We start from the raw sequence: 21,373 nt of genomic DNA on the forward strand, positions 1-21,373 counted from the left end.
GAGAGGCCTTCAGGCAAGTAAAACTTGTTAAAAGGTGTTTGAGTTACTTTAGAGACATGATCAACAAGGAAAGCAATCTAATTAATGGTTAGAAAGGTCATCCCTGTCAGCAGAGGCATTGACACTGTGAGAAAATGTCATCCCTGTAAGTCACTTACATACGGCAATGACTAAAATGTAAATAAAACTAAATGATCAAAAAATGTTGCGATCTGTTTCTAAAGAAGAAATCCTAAATGAATCCTCTATATTAAAAAAAGAGTACAGGTACTTTTCATCGCTTGAGACTGTAAAACAAACCCTTTTTTGTTCGGTTTGTTGATTACTCAGTTTAATGTAGGGCTCAAACAAACGTTGTTGATTCGTCATTATGTTTCAGGTTAATTGATCATTTTTGTATTGGTCTTTAAAATGTCAGAAAGTTGTGATAAATGTCGCTCTTTGTTTCCCAAAGCACAAGATGAGGTCTTCAAAAGTAGTTTATTTTCATAGAAGAGGAGAAACCTGAAAGGAAGCTTGGATAAAGTCAGTTTTAGTATTCTTACTTGTATTATTTAAGTAATCTTTCAAGCAAAATGCCCAACATCTGATGGTTGAGATTTCATCGTTTTCTTTTGCCTTACATCTTATTAAATGTAATTATTTGGGGACTGTTTTGATAATGAGAGTTCGTGCTTAGGGATATTGTGATGGGTATTTGTCTTGCTTGCTGATGTTTTATACACAGACGGCTGTTAATAATGATGAGTCACTCAGGTTTGTGAAGCAGCTTTGAGAATTTGATTCAATTAAGACCTTTTATCATGCACACACTATACTGCAGGGGCTCTCTGGTTTAAGTGACATACGATATAAAGTTTGTGATAAAAAAAGAAGAACTCCTCTTTCATGTAGTGTTTTTATTTGGTTAAAATTTTGTCTACTATTGTAGAAAATAAAATAAATAAATAATAAATAAAATAGGAAATGTAACTCAATTCCTACATTTTTATGACATATAATAAAATAGAACACCATTAGTATGTCATCAGTCATGCATTATTATCCTCACATTTTTACGACAGCGAGCTATCACAGAAACAAAAAGAACATGAAGTTTATTCAAAAGAGGAATTGATATTCAAGTGATGAATTAAGATTAAGAGATTTGAGACTGAGATAATTGTGAAACTTGTTCAAAGTTGATGATAAACAATAAATAACTCAATAAAATAATTAGTAAATACTACTTAGAAAACTAAAATATGTCTTCAGAAATGGCGGATTTAGGACACCAAATATGTTGGATATTCACAATTCAGAATAAGAAAAGTGGGAGAGAGATGGGGGGAAAAAAGAAAAACAGGTTGAGCACATACAACATTTGCACAACTCGTCCATTACTGCGGTGAAAGAACAGTGACCTGTGAAGAGATTTCAGGAATAGCGCCAGAGCACGAAGCGAGGGGACGACCAAGGAGATAAAGGAGGAAAGAGAGAGAAAGCAAAAAAGATAAAGAAAGAGTGAAATTACCAGAGGGCAGGAGAAAAGAGGGTTATTGTGAATGTGCATTAACAGGGTGTATGATGAAGTTAGTTTTTTTGTGCTGTGTGCAGTGACTAGGGGCTAAGGAGTCAGGAGGGGAGGGAGGAGGGGAGGGAAATCAATGGCAAATTACACGCGCTCGGCTGTCCCATTGTACAGTATGGCCGCTATATCCTAAAGAAGGCACTTCTAAGATGATGCAGCCAAATGGTGGATGGACTCCAAGATCATTTTTATTGATTTTGAAGGGATGTCAATAGATGAGGGGGAAGGAGGAGGAGGTGGTGAGTGTGTGTATGTGTGTATGTAGAGGTTGGGATGTGTGTCACAGGGCCAGTACAATACCCCCAGACCTGAGCTTTTTGTCCTTGTCCACACATTAACAACACACCCTGTCCCACTGCTTTTCATTTACATTAGTGCCTGGATGGGCGAGCGAAGGACACAGACACAGAGAGAAAGAGCGAGTGAGAGAGGCTTTCCATTAAAGAAGTGGTCCCCGCAGCAGATGCCTGCATTGTTTGCGTTCGAGAGCCCAGAAATATTTGGTATTAAGAATGAGTCCATCAGTGGAGTCATCTAGTTTTCCACTTCAGAGCTAATAGGTGTACGGCTGTTATGAAGATTGGATTTTAAGGTTGTCTAAGATAAGAAGAAGTACTTTATTGATCCCAAACTGGGACTTTTTGTTGTTGCAGCAGCATAAAACAAGGCATTGCACATCATTAGAAGTTAAAAAGTAGAAATAAACCATTCTAAAATAGAAACATCTCAAAATAGAAATAAAAATAAACTGGAATCAGATCATATGCATATCTTAAATCTGTATCTCTACATGTATTGCAGCCTTTCCAGTGTCTGTTGAATTCCAACAGAGAAAAATTGTCAGTAGTTTATAGAATACAATAAAAAAATATATATAATAGTTTAACTCAAAGACACAACTATAAATAATAAAACTAGAGAAAATGATAATGCTGAAATGGTCTCTTGACGATAAAACATCTTTAAACTGTCTGACAAATAAACACTATTGAAGTTACAAATAGTAAAGTATTTTCGAAAGACACTTTCTAAATGCAGTCTATTTACCATCTGTAAGGGCAGAGATGTCGGGTCAAAACATAGTTGGTCATGGACTTTATATGTCATTGTGTCTTTTGTAATTTCAAAAGGCATCGCTATTTACTCATGTTCTAATACAAGTCTCATATAGGTCCTTTATCTGTGCATTCAGAAAATATAATATACCAACAGTTTTTTAATGGTTCATATCTATGTTCAGTATGGGTTTCAGTGGTCAATTCTCCAGCAACTGAGACAAAATAGTGTGTGTGCGTGCATGTTTCTGTGTGCGTGCGTGCGTGTGTGTGTGTGTGTGTGTGTGTGTGAGAGATTTTGATTCTATTATACGTTGTGTGTATCACAGAGCAACATGGCAGCGCTAAATGCAGCAGATGTTAACTGTAGGAGGCTAAAACATGACAGCTTGGAGCTCTTTGGTTGAGGGCAAACACACACACACACACACACACACACACACACACACACAGTGATACTCACACACACACACACACACACACACACACACACACACACACACACAAACACACACACACATTATTACACAATGATAATCACAGGAATGCACTCGTAAAATAATACAAGCAAACAAGGCAGCAGTTCACAAGTGGGAACCTATTCTCACAATATGTTTCCACATTTATCCACATGGCATAGACGGACGTGGCCGTATGCATCATGTTCCCCAAACTTTGATTATGGAAAATAAATAAATGTGCAAAGATAAAAAATGAATAAAACTTATGCAGATAATTGCTAAATGAACAATTAAGACTATAAAAAGGAGGCCCCTTCTAATATTTGATATAATATTTTACTTCCTGCTTTTCTATGTAACTTATTCTAGGTTACGTACATTTTAACCTAAGTCTTTGTATTTTGTTGCCGTCTCATGCAACCCTTTTAACACTTTTCATGTGGTAGTTTATATATTTGTTATTTTTCAAGAGTTTCTGACATTCACCTTCAGGTTTTGAATGCTCAATTCAAACACAACCAATGGATGTAAACATATTTCAGCCTTCTTATTCAACTGACAATGCTAGATGTAAATGGCATCTTTGGAAAAAAAGCCACTTGATCCTCCAGTTTGCCATGACATTATGTGAATATGTCGCTCCTTCTTTGCCTCACACACACACACACACACACACACACACACACACACACACACACACACACACACACACACACACACACACACACACACACACACACACACACACACACACACACACACACATACATCTCCTATTTAAACAGTATCTGTTGAATTTCACAACCAGCTCATAAAGGACACAGAAATGCATTGAGGTCTGCGGGAAAATAAATCAAGGCTGTTTGTGTTACTTTGTGTGTGTGTGTGTGTGTGTGTGTGTGTGTGTGTGTGTGTGTGTGTGTGTGTGTGTGTGTGTGTGTGTGTGTGTGTGTGTGTGTGTGTGTGTGTGTGTGTGTGTGTGTTCAGGGAGTATTTAGTCGTGACTCGCTCCGACCACAGGGTTTGAGGCCTTCCTGAAACACACAGACACACACATTATCAGTGAGGTGCTAGGTTTCTCAGCCTGAAGATAAACACTGAACATTTATGACTTCTTCACTTTACAGCTTGTTGACTCTGTGCTTCTGCGTGTTGGACATTCTGTAGGCCTACTGGAAACACAGCAGAGTGGAACGACTCAATGTGTGTGAGAGCACATTTAGCAGGGTGTTGCAAAAAAAAAGCTCAGATTCCCACTAAATCAGGACTTTAGCCTATACTCCCCACGTTTGCCACAAACAATTCCATATATTGCTTTAAGGCAGGGGTGTCCAAACTTTTTTCTCAAGGGCCACATACCGAAATAAATAAGAAGGGCTGGGCCACTCACTAGAGGTGGGATAGATGGCTTTATAAGTTAAGTTATAAGTTTGCAAAATCAATCAAATGTAGTTAAATTATGCTTGATACTTGAATATGCTTTGAGAAAAAAACAGCCCACATCACAGCTCTTTATAGGGTTTCATTTACTTTGTTGCTTTTAATAAGGGGAAATATCAAGGGTATATTTTAAGCTTGTTATGTAAATAAGTTATTTTGGCTTTTTTTTTTATCAACTTTGACTCATTTTTTTTTTAGGTGGGCTTATTAACACATGGAAACTGTGTAATATATTTTAAAATAAATATTTAAGAAGTACAATGTAAGAAAAGCTCATGTTTGTGGGCTATATTTCATTATACTTTTTTATTTTACTAAGGGCCGATTCACCCCTGCTTTAAGCAATATATGGTATTATGAGATTCAAACTTCTCATCCGCAGTTATGAACTCAGACATCAGCAGCACTATCATTGAAAGGCCTGCATGAAGGGGAATAGTTGAAGTTGTGTCTAATAGCCTATCATGGCTCATGGTCTTGTACCAGAACAGAAATAGGGCCCTTTTAGGCTTGTGGAGATAAAAGGGATGATGGACAATACAGTATTTCCCTTCGCTGATATTAAGGCAACTACTAACCAACTTAATATCAGAACTAAGTAGGGATTTAAGTTAAAAAAAAAGAAAGTCTAGTGGAGCAGCCTGTGTGCCCTTAGCATGATAGCACTTTTAAATCCTCTTTGTCTTTGTTGCAGGCAGAGGTGGAAGAAGTACTCAGATCTTGTAAAGGTGCAGCTAGTTTTAATGAATTTGTTTACTGCAGGGTAGCTTGTGAATTTTCTCCAGGTAAATATGTAAAGTAACTAAAGGTATTACATAAATATTGTGGAGTAAAAGTGCATGATTTACCTCTGAATTGTAGTTGAGTAGAAGTACCAAGTTGCATCAAATTGATATACTCCCTCAAAGTTGGACTTCATTACAGCACTTGATTACATGTACTTAGTTACTTTTTACCTCTGCTTGCAGGAGTAGAGGAGACATTGCTATGTTTATGTTTAACTTGATTAACAAACCAGCTGCTGAATAGACTATCAGAAGGTGGAGCAGATTAATCCCCAAATATGTACGTGTTTGTAAGGAGTGTGCGTTTCTCAAGGTGATGTCATGTACTCAATTTGACGCCATACTGTGACAGTAAACAGACAGCTAAAGCTTACAGATGACTGTTGGTGTTTTGACTGCATGTCAGACGGTTAGTGCAAATACCCAGAATACTGTTTTTTATTTTCATTTTGTTCTGTTCTCTGCAGTTTTATTTAGCTTGTCACAGTTTGCTTGTGTTTATTGTTTGGTCAAAATTGTACTCCTACTCAAAGGTATGATGTGACAATGACAGCAAGGTGAGCGAAGATGATTGTTGTTGCTAAGTAATGCGATAAACTGAGCCACTGGATGAAATAATCCTGATTAAATGTGTCAGCATCGAACCTGACTCTTTGTCGTAGCCTTCTGTGTAGGTTCCTGTGCACATTGTCAGTGTGCATGTGTGTTACAGCCAGGGGAATGTCCTGGTTCATTACCAAAGCACTAGCATTCCCTTGCTAACCATCCAAGCTTCTCAGAGGTCTGAACCTGCCATGATCATCCCTGGACCTGGATAAACATCAAAATGCTCTCCTCTCCTCAGTCTTTGCTAATCAGATGCCAGGCTCAGTCACTCTGTCAGAAGACACGCCAACATACTCTCAGTGTGGACCAGTGCTTTCTGTGTGTGTCTCTGCCAGGCTTAAATCTTTCTGCTTTTCCTGTTGCCTAGTGGCTCTTTACCCCAGTGACCTGTGGCTTATATTCTCCCCCACATACAGACCAGTCAGCATGAAAACCAATAGGTGTTTTTTTTCTACTTGAGAAGAAACATCACTATATATTTGTATTGACACTTTTTATTTATTATTTTAAGAGTACCATCTATCAATCAGGTGTCATTTTAAGTGGGCAGTCCCTAAATCCCCCATTGGATTACACTAGAGTCTGTCATCTCACGTTGTTGCAGCAAAAAGCTCCGCCAGGTTCAACTTGACATGGTCATTTCCGTCTAAAGCATTTTATTTAAACCTGCAACTACAGTTTTTAATAACTTTTGAGTCAGCATAACAATCTGTAATGTTGTACCAACATATTGATACTGAAATTGAAACTGCAGAGTTTTAAGAGCTCTTTTGAAGCTGTAACAAAAACTAATAAGAGCGCTGATAGTAGACCAAGACAGTGAAATTGTGTGTAAAATATAGTGAAAGAAAGCGTTTGAAAATAGAACAATGCAGACAATGGGACACTTGTTGCACAGTTGTTCACGCTGCAAAAAAAGGAATTTTAATCTTTGAGATGCTACTTAAGAGGCCATTTTAGTGCCACCCTTGAGTTCAAGTGGCTCATTCTGTAACTTTGTGGGTTACGAAGTTCACAAATGAATGTCATCAGTCAGTCTCCTCACATGCGTAACAATACGTGTGTGTGTGTGTGTGTGTGTGTGTGTGTGTGTGTGTGTGTGTGTGTGTGTGTGTGTGTGTGTGTGTGTGTGTGTGTGTGTGTGTGTGTGTGTGTGTGTGTGTGTGTGTGTGTGTGTGTGTGTGTGTGTGTGTGTGTGTGTGTGTGTAGGTATCATCTCGGCTCGGTAGCAGCTAGCTAGTGGCTAAATGACTCTCCACACTTCATTAGCGGCGATGAGGTGAGCTGCTCATCTCCTCATTGTTAGTTAGCGCTAAGCTGCAGTAATCCCAAACAAAGGGCCGGGGCCTCGCAGCAGCCTGCGTGGATTAGACCGCTTTCTAGAAAAATCCGAGAGAGATTCATTCTTATTCAAATTGGCCTGTAAACAAAACCAGCGGTGGCCGGGAGAGAGATGAGAGGGTAGAGATGAGTGTACGATGGAGTGAGTCTGAAATATCATGTATGTAGACATGTGTAATGTCTCTGTAGTTTGTGTGTGTTTGTTTGTGTGTGTCTATATGAAGCTAGTGTAAATGACTGAGAGTGTGGAAGCTCCACAATAAAAAAAAAAAAAAGAACAGAAATGGATAAAGGATTTAAATTTGACACAGCTGTATATTTAAATGACATACACATGACTTTTGGCACATCCCAATTTCAATAAAGTCAATAGAATTTAAAAATCTGGTACTCAAAGCTTTCCAAAAACTACATTTAAGAGTCCATAGAAAAATGTAATGAAGAACTCAGTTCTGAATTTAATGCATATTATGGTTCAGGTCCTTTTAATCCTTAAACGTTTGTCTAAATGAGGGCTCTGAAAGTTTTGAAAATGGACAAGGGGACATCCAAAGTGCTTGAATTCATACTTTTTTGAATGAATAGAAAGCTCTTTTGAATTTTTGTACTCAATTGGAGTTATTAGGTTGCGTTACGCTGGCTTTAAGTGACTCCAACAGTGGTGTCTTTTTTATAGTTGTGCCATGGTAGGTCCTTGAATTTGAGATATTTTGGTTTGGAATGTGTTGTTTAAGTATTTTAAACTGATATGGCTTGTCTGCTTTTTAAGAATATGCACAAGGTACATGGCTCATGTGTTGAAACTCCACTGAACTTTTCTGACTGACTGAACGACTGTAGTTCTTCTCCTCATATAGAGATGGCTTTAAACCAGATATCGATGTAATCATGTTCTGCACTTTTCAGTGAGCCAGATCGAGCTGCTTGTAACAGGCTTATAGAAACATTTTCACACAAGTGTCAAGAGTTGTCCTTTCAGACAGCCTGCTAATCTGATTTGTTAATACCCATTAATAACTATCAGCCCAGTGAATACGTTTATTAAAGCAGGCTTCTTCATCAGCTGATCTGATGTTTTGATTAGATGTTTTTGGGTTAATTCTGCACTGAAATGCCACCAAAGTTCCAATGTCATTATAGCCACGCATCACATTTTCTGATGCTCGTCACTCTTGTTATTGGTTTTGATCATTTGAGCTGTCACTCAAATGGAATGAGAATACAATCCAATGAAACGGGTTAGCTAAATATACAATTTGTCATGTTAATATGATGTCACTGAAGATGTAGCTGATCTGAGGCTTTCTGTGTTTTCACCCAGTATTTGATCATTCTAATGATAAAATCATCGCGGTTTCTTGGTTTATAATGTAGGACATGTAGTTAGTAAAATAGTCAGCCATTAGCAACCATCAGTCAACCATTTTGGTTTGGTTGTCATGATGTGGCCTAAGCGTTGCAAGTTAACTCAATAATCAAGTATTTCAAGATTATAAAAACTATCTATAAATTCAGAATCTACTAACATGTCATCATCTGGATCTTAAATCTAATCTTACATCTGACTGCATTTATTTATCCATCATGCTAATGTTATGTCTAATCTTAAACTTAATGTTTATCCCCTAGATGTTTGGATTTCTGACGTTTTAATTGCCATTTTGGTTTATCTCTATGGTATATGATCTGATTGGGAAAGAAGTATGAAAAAAGCTACACAGAAATCTAAGCACATAATGGTGGCGTGTACAAATGTATTTTATTGATGACATGTGCATTATATATGTACCTCGGGTAAATGCCTTATCACTCTTGGTGGTGCTTCAATGCCTTCTGCCAAACAAGTCTTCCTCAGAACAAAGAACAAAGTTCTTTCTGAGACTGGATTATTAAGAGTTCATTTGTGCTTCTTTACCGTGCTACTGTTCGGATGCAGCTTTATAGAAAAGCTAGTTTTTTTTCAAACACAGTACAATATGTACAACACATAATTAATAGCTGTTTAGTTCACTAAATACATACTTTTAATGTCATAATTAACAATGTCTCTGCTATTTCAGAGTGTTTGACAAACAGAGCAGAAAGAAAATCACCAACATTTTATTATACCTTTTAAAAAACTCTCAAGTTGACATCACAAATGCTAGTATTCTCACAGTAGAAAAAGTCAATAAGAGACCCTAAATGTCTTTGCATGGCCACAAAAACATGTTGTAGTACTTTAAACGGTTTGGCCCGTTTCAAACTAGTGCACCAGCACTTCAGCTTTTGAGCGAATGTACTTATCTTTCTGTTCTGAGTTGAAGTGCTATGTAATATCTGTCCTCTGAGCCTCTTTTAGAGTCGAATCTGCTTCAAATTTTCCTGAACCTACTTATGTTAAAGCTTTGAATCGAGACATAATAATTACAGTCATCTATAACCATTAATCACTCCTGAAAAACAAAGTGGCTTTTCCCAAAGAACATCTTCACTGTTGAAACTATTTATGCTGCTTTCTTCATTAATGACATTCCAGTGAAGTGTGTGGTTCTGTAAATATCTGACAGCTGTGTGTGTGTCTTGGTTCCTGAACAAACAGCCGCAGGACTGACCAACCACCTCCCCTCCGGTGGTCAGCACTTTCACTATCTCTAAAGCTCTAATCCTCAACTTTCAAGCGTCTGTCCTGCACTTTTCCGATTCTTGCCATGTACATACCACAGCAGTTGAATATGTTGTTAATACACGCACATTAATGTCCACACAAGCATTTAAGTTATTACTTGAAAAATGTGTCCTTCAACACTAACACTTGTAAAGCCAAATCAAAGCTGGAAATTTCAACATCTCCTAGAGTAGGACGGTCGGTTTTGATACAGCCAAACTCAAAATGTCCATTCTTGTGACGACATATTTTTAAATAGGAAAGTGATTACCGAAAGCTGGCCTGTAGTTTGTTGCATTCTGTCTTGTCTGTGCAGTCTTAAATATGACAAGAGGCCATCTTTTGCAGATATCGATACCAGATGATTTTTTTTCTAGAAAGCTCTGTAAAATTACTGTTTTAATTCATAGAGGAAAATTAAGCCTTTTAAGGAGATTCATAAAAGTGACCGACCCTTTTTTTGTGTATCAAAGCACTAGTATATTAAAAACAGTATGAAGATTTGACTTTATTTGTTAAGTTGTCTCAGTTTAACTAAATCAGTCTCTTAAGCAAAATATCTTTTGACCAACACAATGATAAATAAACACACTTTACATCACTACTTTTTGATCAGACAAGAGTGGCTGTTTAATAGCATTGCACCAACTTTATAATGCTTGAAATCTAGATTTAAACTCTGTGTTTGCTCATATATTGTTTCTAGCCTTTTAACAATATTACTGTTTTCTACTCCAGGGCAAGTAGCAGTGGTAATGAATGGCTGTGAGGTGTGACATGATTGACAGTTGGTTTGCCATATCTCCCTCAATATGCCCCCCCCCCCCCTTTTCACTGATTACTGTGTTGATGTGTCTGTATAACACACACACACACACACACACACACACACACACACACACACACACACACACACACACACACAACTATGCTGATACACAAAGGGAGCCCAATGTGGATCTCCCATCAGGCCAAGGTGCGAGAAAACACACAAAACAGATGCAGCAAATGTATCCACTCTCATGCTTATGGAGCACAAGTGTGTGTGCATATGTGTGTGTAAATGTGTGCACATGTCAATAGACAGATCCAATGTGAAAGGCATTAGCATTCAGTGATGATGTTTCTAAAGGCTCTCATGGTGCCACTGGACTCATGCGCTCACATTCAGCCTCTGTAGATGGGTTTATAATTAAAAGGGCTCTCGCTCTCTAATAGGAGTTGTGTGTGTGTGTGTGTGTGTGTGTGTGTGTGTGTGTGTGTGTGTGTGTGTGTGTGTGTGTGTGTGTGTGTGTGTGTGTGTGTGTGTGTGTGTGTGTGTGTGTGTGTGTGTGTGTGTGTGTGTGTGTGTGTGTGTTGGAATATATGGCACAGATTGATCAGATAAAGAGCCAAAGTCATATTACTTCTACTGCTAAGCCTATTCACACTGAGAGCACTGATCCCCCTCTTTCAGTTTTTTCTCCGAGTCTGTAAATCTTCCTGTGACGCTGATTCTGCTGCTTTTCCCTTTCCTCTTCTTTTAACCCAAGTGTTTTTGCAATGCATTTCATTTGTTTTTCATAAATATTCCCCTCAGCTTTGCAATGTTTTGTATGCATATAAAGCTTTCTCATTCTCTGTTGATTTTGTTCAGCTACCATCCCTTGTTCTCCTTAAATCCACTATTCTAGAAATGTTAAAGGCATCACTTGTCATAGATTTTTAGCAAAATGATCCTGCAAATAAAATAAAAAACAATGCTTTTTATTTAGGAATAAAGTTCTGATTACTATAAAATGCCAGAGTAGATAATGTCAAAAAGATGAAGAACATGAAGGCCGATCATGTTGTTTCCTTTTTTATCTTCACAACGACATAGAGAGGGACTGATTTAATTTGCCGGCACACAAACACAGAGTGCCGATGGTGCCGCTAAAACTAAAACTCGTAACAACTTGTGTCACATTGTGTCCCCTTAAACCCACACAAAATTATGGTTGGGATCTGAAGAGCATGGTTTTGTGTTTCTTATCAGTGTGGACATTTTTCTTATTTGAACCGAGTAAAGAATAAGTGTGTGTGTGTGTGTGTGTGTGTGTGTGTGTGTGTGTGTGTGTGTGTGTGTGTGTGTGTGTGTGTGTGTGTTAGTGTGTGTGTGTGTGTGTGTGTGTGTGTGTGTGTGTGTGTGTGTGTGTGTGTGTGTGTGTGTGTGTGTGTGTGTGTGTGTGTGTGTGTCTGGCTCTATATATGATCTATGTTCAGAAACGGCATTCTTTACACACTTCTCCTCACCTCTCCTGTCCTCCATTAATCCCCCCCTTGTATCCCCTCCACTCATTCCTCTCTCCTCCTCACCCCTTATCCCCCTCATCTAGTGCCTCTATCTCCTCCTGCTGCACAGCCCCACCACCTCCCTCCACCCCTTTGATAGACAGGGTGTCCTCACCTTGTAACGATCAGTGACATCCAATATGTTTGGCTTGGGATCATCCCCTGTGAGTCCATTGTGCTTTCTGTTAAACGCTTTATTGATTAGCCATGAGTTAATTACAAATGACATCAACCGTGGGCATCGAGGTGGCCTGTATACGACTGCAGAGTCCATCCTGGTGGAGGGAGCTGTAACGTGTTGACTACACACAACTGCAGGCGTGCATCTCCACCTTAGCGGGTTACATTAGGCTACCTGCTTTCCCTCCTTATTAACATCCATGCATTTATGACATTTCACAGTGCCTTATCAATGCTTTTAGGGCATGCAATATTTGCTGGGCCATTGTAATGAAAAGGGTAGAATTAGAAACAGGAGTTTTCTGCAAAACACCAGGGGTATGCGCCCTGAATACTTAATTCTATCAAGCACAACTTGACTCACCCTATGCAAAATTATGAAGCTGTGCCAAATCCACAGCAGACCTTTGGAGGCTAATGTATTCTGGATTTAAGCTCCATTGTAAAATCCATAACACGGCTGCACCTGCACCTGACCTGCTCTGCTGCAGCACCCCAAAAACAACCCCTCACTTCTGACTTTTTGCACAAAGTTAAGAACTGTAAACAACAGTAGAATAATAATTACAGCCTGATAATGACAATAATAATAATAATTGTTTCAAGCTTCAGCAGCATGCACTTTTTAGAGATTTTTCCTTTTCATGCCGTGTCAGTTTCTCTTTGACATTGCCGTGTACTTTGTGCAAAAGGAAAAAAGGAGCGAAAAAAATCTTTATCAAATCCCCATTCTGAGGCTTTCAATAAGGCAGGCCATTACCTCACTGGAGCTTTTGTTCGGCCTATACAAGAGAGAACAAAATGGTTATTCAGGAGGACGCTTTAGATTTTTATTGTGGGCTCGCTATTCACAAAGAGCACCGTTATTGTATTAAAAAGAACCATCTGTGGCAGAAACAATGGCTTCAAATTATCTGTGAATACCCAGTGAACAAAATATAAAGCTTTTTCCTGCTCATTATGTGGGCTAAGCTAGGGGGTGGAAGATAGGAAAGGAGAGGCATAGACTTTGCTATAACTGACTTTTGTTGTTCTTGCTTGCATTCTTCTCCTTTTTAAATCGGCCCCCTTTTCACATTGTGTGTCGCCATAAACGGCTTTTCTTGTTGCAGGGCTCACGGAAAGAAGACAGCGCAGCTCCAGACCGACAGCGGGGCTCCACGGGGCTGCACGCGGGCACAGCGAGCCGGCTGCCAGATAGAAACGGAGCGGACTACTGGGGATGGGGGGACTCGCAGAGGGTGCCGTTTTCAGGTTTCGCGACCGGGGTCGGGAGCTCTGTGCAGGGCACATTGAGGCTCCCTCGCTGGATGAAGCGAGAGGAAGTTATGGAGGAGGTTGAGAGGAATGGCATCTTGTTTAATTTCTGCCAATCAAGACGAGAGGACAACTCAAAACTGGCAGTAAGTTGGAGTGCGGTGGAGAGGAGAAGCTGTGTGTGTGTGTGTGTGTGTGTGTGTGTGTGTGTGTGTGTGTGTGTGTGTGTGTGTGTGTGTGTGTGTGTGTGTGTGTGTGTGTGTGTGTGTGTGTGTGTGTGTGTGTGTGTGAGTCGGGGTGTGTGTAAACCATGCCGTGTTGTGGAATGACACCGCATGGCATCATGAGCTTCACTGACTGTCTGAGTTGTTGGCCGCTTTGCTTTACTCAACATGCCCGTATATAATCTGTGCGGACAGAATGAATATGGTTATCACATATTATTTATTACCTTGACATAATTGAAGTATATGGTTATGTTTGGCCCTTGAATATTTATTACAACGAAAAAACGCATATTTAATAACAAATCAGAGAACGTTTTTATAGTTTTCTCTAAAATTGGTGCTCTTTTATTACGAAATTAGATAATACATATACATGTATTTTTTATTTTCTCTGCCTGATATCCATATATTCCTTTCTCGCTTTATATTTTAATTTCATATGGCCTTATAGATTACATGTTACCTTTTGTCAAATTTGCAATCTGACAAATCGTGTGTTTGTAGTAATATGCAAACTATTTGTAGTGTAGGCTTAATATCATAAACATTTGTCCAAATCTATTTGGGAAAAATTAGGAAAAACCATAACTTGAGCATTTGACTAATGTCTTCAAAATTGAAAATAATTGTATTCCTACTTTTACTTAAAATGAAAATGAAAACAAACCATACGTTATCTTTAATTTACACAATTATTGCCGAGCAGGATTTATTAGTGATTTCATAAAGTATTTTCTCGGCTGCGTCCCTAGCCCCTGTTACGGCCCCTAGTGGCAAGAAAAGACCAGTTTATTTCCATTTCACCTGAAATCTGAATCTCTCATTGCCATATAGGCCTACAATAATCATTTAAATATGTTAAACTCTTCAACATAATTACCATTTGTATTGATCTTGTCACGTGCAGTCTTGTATTTGCATTTTATTTAGATGAATTCCCATTAATGTCCAAAAGTACCGTTATGCCAAATGTTACTTTTGTATGAGTTCAAACATGAATTTATCTTTGCGCAGATGATGGTTGACATTTTGTTTCAATATTGTTGCTCTTTTTTTGCTTGTTTTTGCAATGTTTCAAAATCATCTAAATTGGTGTAACCACTAAACAGTATTTTGATATCACAGCGTGAGGTGTTCGCTGTATGTGCTGTATCTACCCCAACCTGGTGTATCGCGGGGGGCTTACAAGTGGTCCGAGGGAGCCGCCCTGCTAGTTTCTCCAGTTTTTTTGTCAAACAACGGCTTTAATTCAGGATGATTGTGGATGCAGGGCCATTCCCGGCTGGATGGGGCCTGCTTTCAGAGAGCTGCAGGGCCCCGCTGTTCCTTTATTATCATAAGCAGATTAGAGGTAGCGGGGAACACACTCAGATGCAGATAGCAGCCGAGCGGCCCATTTCAACCTTGCATTATAATGGGCCGAGCTGCATGTGTCGCCTCTCGCAGCCTATTAAGCACAAGATGAATCTTATGTAAGGTTGCCAGGGCCGGCATAATGAGAGCACGGGGGCTCCGCTCCTCCATTTATTATCAAATGACTAAAACAAAATAATAAGGCTTGATCTATTCACTTTCAATTATGATTTAATCTAGAGACACGCATTTAAATTAAATTATTTCAGGTGCTTGTACTTGATCTACCTTTAATTATTGGGCTTGTCTGGCGTGCAGATGCAGACAGGCTGTGTAGCGACAGAATACACCTTGTGCTTGTCAGTTATTTTCCACTGTCTCTGGATAATAATATACTTTTTTAAAATATATATATATATTTACAATAACAAATTCACGGAACTCTAAAAACAAGCTTCCTTTTCTTTTTCCCTCTACTGTGAGGAGAATGGGCATTTTGAGTTGCTTGCAGTTTTTTCTGTGTCCAGTAGGCGGCACTGGTGTCCCACAGTCTTCTCTTTTGGATGGAGATTCAGCAAAAGCAAAACAAGTGCGCCCACACTTCCAACTGTAAAAATAACTTTAGTCGTTACATTTGGATATTAAAACTGTATGAGTGATTTATTTCACTTTAAACACGAAGATATTGGTTATCTGTCATAATAATCAGTGTGTTCAGTTTGATACGGAATAAAGTGAAACAGGTGGAGGCCGTTTTTCATTCACACTAATTGGCTGACACGCTTGTTCAGGCATATATGAATGAGCTGTGCCTTTTGTACAAACACACTTTATCTTAAAATATTCCTCACCTTAATTTCTCCTCCCCTCGTGTCCTCGGTAGGACGTGTCCCCCCCACCCCTGCACTACAAAGTCCCAACAACAACAGCAGCACTGTGGCAGTGGAAGTGGAGTGGAGTTGGGTCTTTGTCCGGACAGATGTAGCGACAACATCCCAAACAAAAACCGTTTATTTGTGCTGAGATGAGCCCGTCTGCCTTCTGTGTGTTGGCATTCAACTTCACTAAACAAAGGGTTTGGGGAAACATCTTGGATTACCTTTCCTCTTTTCAACGCTAAAAACCAGCCCCCCCCCCTCTCTCTCTCTCTCTCTCACACACACACACACACACACACACACACACACACACACACACACACACACACACACGCTCACCAGCGCTATTCAACGCTTTGAGTTAACTGACAAAGTTTATTTAAGTGTTGTTTTGTTATTGGGCCGGTAAGTGGGGGCATTAGTGACTTTCTGATTCTGAACAACAGAAGTGTCACGGGCCAGGACTTAATGTGAGAACAATGCTGTTCAAGATAAAATGATACTGACACCATTAATGGCAACATTTGATTAATGTATTAAACTATATTTTTTATTTTGTTCATATTGTATTACAAGTGATCCTTTGGACTTTAGATTAGATCTGGATCCTACAAATGCAAATAAGAAAAAAACGAACACATTAAATATCCGGTTTATATCTTAGATATTTGTTGACATAGCTAGTTCTTGTATTTATTAGGAAAGTTGTATCTTACTTGTAAAGTTTGCAAAACGACACTCTTTCATTTCAAAACAGCCAGAAATATGTTTGCATATTCCTCTTTCTCTGTATTAATATAACTGCCAGTGTGCATATATTTCCATAGAAATATCTCCATAAGCCTGGAAATAGTAAATACTTTATATTGGCTCATATGGGCAGCATGAGTGTGCGTGTGTCTCGGGGCAAAGCAGCCCCGCCCGTTTATGCTAATTAATGCCTCCCATTGGCGTGTCAGGGGAGCAGGTCCGCTCTGATTGGCCAGGTCGAAGCCATTTATTCTCTGACAGCCCCGTCACATGAATGGTTGTCTATTAACTTGTTCAAAAACTATCTGGAGTTGACAAGGCTCAGGCGGACACAGGCGAAAAGTACAGTTTGTTGATGCTTTCTCGGAGAGGCGACGGTAGAAGTTTTTTGGACACAACATAGCAGGAACCTATTGGGAGAAGGCTTTTTGCCACACACACTGACACGCTCACCGAGAGGAGAAGAGAGAGAGAGAGTGTGTGTAGATGAGACGCAGCTTGTTGTGTTTTTCCAGAGAAAAAGTTGCAGAGCAAAATCGAAAGGTAACTTTTAGCAGCAGCAGCAGCAGCAGCAGCAGCAGCAGCCCGTTCCTCACTGCCCTGCCTCTGGCTTGTGGAGTTTGTCTCTGTGTGTTTTTATTTTTAAACTCTCCCCCCTCGCGGGAGCTCTAACTAAAAGCTGTTCCTGATGTATAACATGATGGAGACTGAACTGAAGCCCCCTGCTCCCCAAACCAACACGGGGGGCCCGGGCAACAACACGTCCGGCAACGGTCCTAACCAGAAAAACAGTCCGGAGCGGGTCAAGAGACCCATGAACGCATTCATGGTGTGGTCCCGGGGCCAGAGGAGGAAGATGGCGCAAGAAAATCCCAAAATGCACAACTCGGAGATAAGCAAGAGGCTGGGAGCCGAGTGGAAACTTCTGTCCGAGAGCGAGAAGAGACCTTTCATCGACGAAGCCAAGAGGCTGAGGGCCCTGCACATGAAGGAGCATCCGGATTACAAATACCGGCCCCGGCGGAAAACCAAGACCCTCATGAAGAAGGACAAGTACACCTTGCCCGGCGGGCTGCTGGCTCCGGGTGGAAACGGGATGGGAGCTGGGGTCGGAGTGGGGGGCGGGCTGGGCGGTGGGGTGAACCAGCGGATGGACAGCTACGCGGCGCACATGAACGGCTGGACCAACGGGGGCTACGGCATGATGCAGGACCAGCTCAGCTACCAGCACCCGGGGCTGAACGCACACAACCCGAGCCAGATGCAGTCCATGCACCGCTACGACATGAGCGCGCTGCAGTACAACAGCATGACAAGCTCCCAGAGCTACATGAACGGCTCCCCGACATACTCCATGTCCTATTCCCAGCAAAGCACACCGGGGATGACCGCTCTGGGCTCCATGGGGCCCTCCTCGGTGGTGAAGTCCGAGTCCAGCAGCTCCAGCCCGCCCGTCGTCACTTCGTCGTCCCACCGGGCCGGCCCGGGCTGCCAAAGCGGGGATCTGAGAGACATGATCAGCATGTACCTGCCCGGGGCGGATGTCAGCGAGCAGAACGCCCAGACCAGGCTACACATGTCCGGCCACTACCAGAGCACCGTGCCCGGGACGACGATCAACGGCACGCTGCCCTTAACACACATGTAAGAGACACACAGAGAGAAAGAGATAAAAAATGAACTTTTATAAGAGAAACTGTGGACTATTAACGTTGGACTATTTTTGTACAGAAAAAAATCGGGGTGGGAAAAGTTGTATAGAAGTCTCCAGGAAAAGGACACACGACTCATTTTTTATTTCATTTTATTAAGGAAGTTCTAGAGGAACGGTAGGAGATCCCCTGGTCACTGGTGGATGAAGTTGGAAGACTAGAAAGTGGGAGTCGCAATCAAATGTTTTATTATTGCAATCACCTTTTTGTACAGTATTTATCAAAGAAACATTACAATCAGATGAAATTGTTTGTTAAACTGCAAGAAGTTGCAATTTCTTTTTTTCATTATATATATATATATATATATATATATATATATAATGCAACGCCAGTTCTGCAGAAAATATTAAAAGTGAAGATGGCAGAACCGGATTTATATGGGAGCGATCAGTTATGCTCCTTTATTACAGCAACATTGGAAAGAAAAGGGACATAAAACGAAGCAGGTAATACTGTTTTTTCATTTAAGGTCAATACTACTTAACATTTTGATTTCTTAAAAAATGACAAGACACTTTGTTTTTCTCTCATACAGCTTAAAATATAGGTTGTTAATTTATATCTCCGTCTCCCACTTTTCATCTGTTAGAGGTATGACGCTTGTGCTCTTTATTTTCTAATTGAGTTGTACAATTTCTGTATATTTACTGTGATATTTTAAGTTTTTATTTCAAAAATTCATTCCCGTAGTTGTATTTTAAAATTGTGGCCTGTACGCAGAAGCCAACCACTCCATGTAAATATATACCGGAACTAATACCATCCTTATAACAGTTACAATTTCAGCTGAGTATATTTTTTTTTCAATATGCAGTTTGAAATGAATAAATTTTGGAAATTTGGATACTTGAAATGGTTTGAGTTTTGATTTTATTTCTCTGTCGTCTTTTGGTTTCACTTGTCATCTGTCTGTGGAGCTTTTCTGACTTTCTTCTGATGTTAATTAATTTCTGTAAATGTAACACTGACTTTTACATATCATGAATATAAAGTACAATATCTAGGCTAGCAAAAAAAAAAAGATTCGGGGGGTTATCATTGCTTCTTTTAACTCCACTGTTTAAATAACTGGGCGTCCTGGTTTCTGTTTTCTAGTGCCTGCGGATGGTCCCATCAAGCTTAAGTTTGTTGGCTGTTTCATAAAAAAGTCTATCAAAATTCCAGACATCCCCAGGTATATAATGTCCTTTATCCTTTTAAAAAAAATTAAAAAAAATATATTTACCAATAATAATGGCTGTTGAAGCCCAGGCTACATTTTAAACTATATGTTCTTTTTAATTAATGTATTACTACATTATATATTACTATGTGCCAATATTTGGGACTGCTTTTGAATGGGTCACGAGACTGAATTAGAACTAATACATTTTATTATTATTGTTTTAAACGGGCTAACAATATATATTTATTTACATTATTCATTAACAGTTATTGTAGATTTGTGTAAACTGTCTTCAGCATTTCTGGCATTGGTGGATTTTAAATTTGTAATGACAGCAGCCTATCTGGATATTAATGAGTATTTACAACAACCTAATCCTTTGAGCTCAGACCTAGTTCATGTTGTAACAGTTTCTCTCGATGTTTGGTTTTACTAATAAGGTCGTTGTGATACTTTTTTGGACTCTGCTATTTTTTTTTTTTTTTTTTTTTAATACTCCAAATAATGGAGCTGCAGCTTATCACTTTAAATGTTCAATTAGGTCTAAATTGAAAGGTGAGCCCTGTTGAAAGGAGCCAGGCGAGCGGGACCAGTCGAGATGCTTTTTCACCCGCCATGTAATGGCTCCATATACAGTCTCGAGTGAGCCCATTTTAATTTAATGTTTAATCAAACGGGCCCTGCTGTTTCCCGTTAACCCCGGTTCTCACGGTTCAAGCTCACCGGGACTCATCATTACCAACACCCCTCCTGCCTTTAAAAAAACAGGGAACCAGCTCCAAAACGTTCCCATGCGTATTCCATCCCAATGTACCAGCCACCCCCCCTCCCCCTATAATAATAATAATCCTTATGATGAGCTAACTGCTCGCTCTGAATTTAACTAACGGTTTTAAATCTGCTGTGTGTGAGAGAGAGTGTGTACACAGCGAGGTAGATTAGGGCCGTTGTGTCTTGCAGGCTGGGTCCCGGGGGAGTGGAGCTCACATTAACCGGCAGATGAATATTTGAAGAGGCCCCTCGGTATTTATCCAACCCCCCCCCCCCCCCCCTTCTGTCTCTCTCAGCCGGACCTTCCATAGGTCAGGGGATCGTTTGTTGCCCCATTAATTATTGATCCGAGCAGCTGAATTGGTTGTAATAGCCGAGCACACCGGTGATAAACCAGTTGTTTTTTAAAAGGTCGGACGCATTAAAGTCTCATTTTTTTCTTTCCACGACCCTGCAGGCCCGGAGGCCCCGCAAAATGATTTTTTTTTTTCCCCCGGCTGAGCGCTGCACCTTTGATGTGGTGGAAAAGCTTTTTGAATGCAAAGAATACATGATGTATTTGATGGTTAACGTGTATTTTTCATGGAGTCTCATAAAAAGCTGAGGCTTATTTGTAACGCCTGTAAAGATTGCATGTTAAAAATCAGGGTTTAAGGCCTAGACTTTCTTTTAAAACTAAAAAACAAAACCAACGTGGTAGACACATTTTGTCGTGTTATGTTTGACACTCATGCCTTTTTTTAAGGGTTTATTTGGGAGTATTTTTCGGCGACACTGTGCTTTAAATGTTCACTCTCTATATTTATGTTAAGTGAAAGCCTCAATATATTAATTGTAAAATAGTCCCTTCCCATGTGAG

General features: G+C 39.8%; 1 protein-coding gene and 1 long non-coding RNA gene across 2 annotated transcripts in view; both read left to right on the forward strand.

Moving 5' to 3' along the window:
* LOC134869953 (uncharacterized) overlaps positions 1-21,373 on the forward strand; it is a 72,789-nt gene that overhangs the window by 16,759 nt on the left and 34,657 nt on the right. Inside the window, exon 2 of the long non-coding RNA XR_010166478.1 lies at positions 13,511-13,801. This is a non-coding gene — a long non-coding RNA (uncharacterized LOC134869953). The remainder of the gene's footprint in view (positions 1-13,510; positions 13,802-21,373) is intronic.
* On the forward strand, positions 16,526-19,431 carry sox2 (SRY-box transcription factor 2). The gene has a single exon (XM_063892034.1). The coding sequence runs from the start codon at positions 17,552-17,554 to the stop codon at positions 18,509-18,511; it is 960 nt and encodes a 319-aa protein (XP_063748104.1). The 5' UTR covers positions 16,526-17,551; the 3' UTR covers positions 18,512-19,431.

Source organism: Eleginops maclovinus, chromosome 9, assembly GCF_036324505.1.
Source record: "Eleginops maclovinus isolate JMC-PN-2008 ecotype Puerto Natales chromosome 9, JC_Emac_rtc_rv5, whole genome shotgun sequence".
Lineage (NCBI taxonomy): Eukaryota > Metazoa > Chordata > Actinopteri > Perciformes > Eleginopidae > Eleginops > Eleginops maclovinus.

Bases quoted from the DNA above. Each gene is read 5' to 3' on its own strand.
- sox2 (XM_063892034.1), top strand. From the start codon at position 17,552: ATGTATAACATGATGGAGACTGAACTGAAGCCCCCTGCTCCCCAAACC.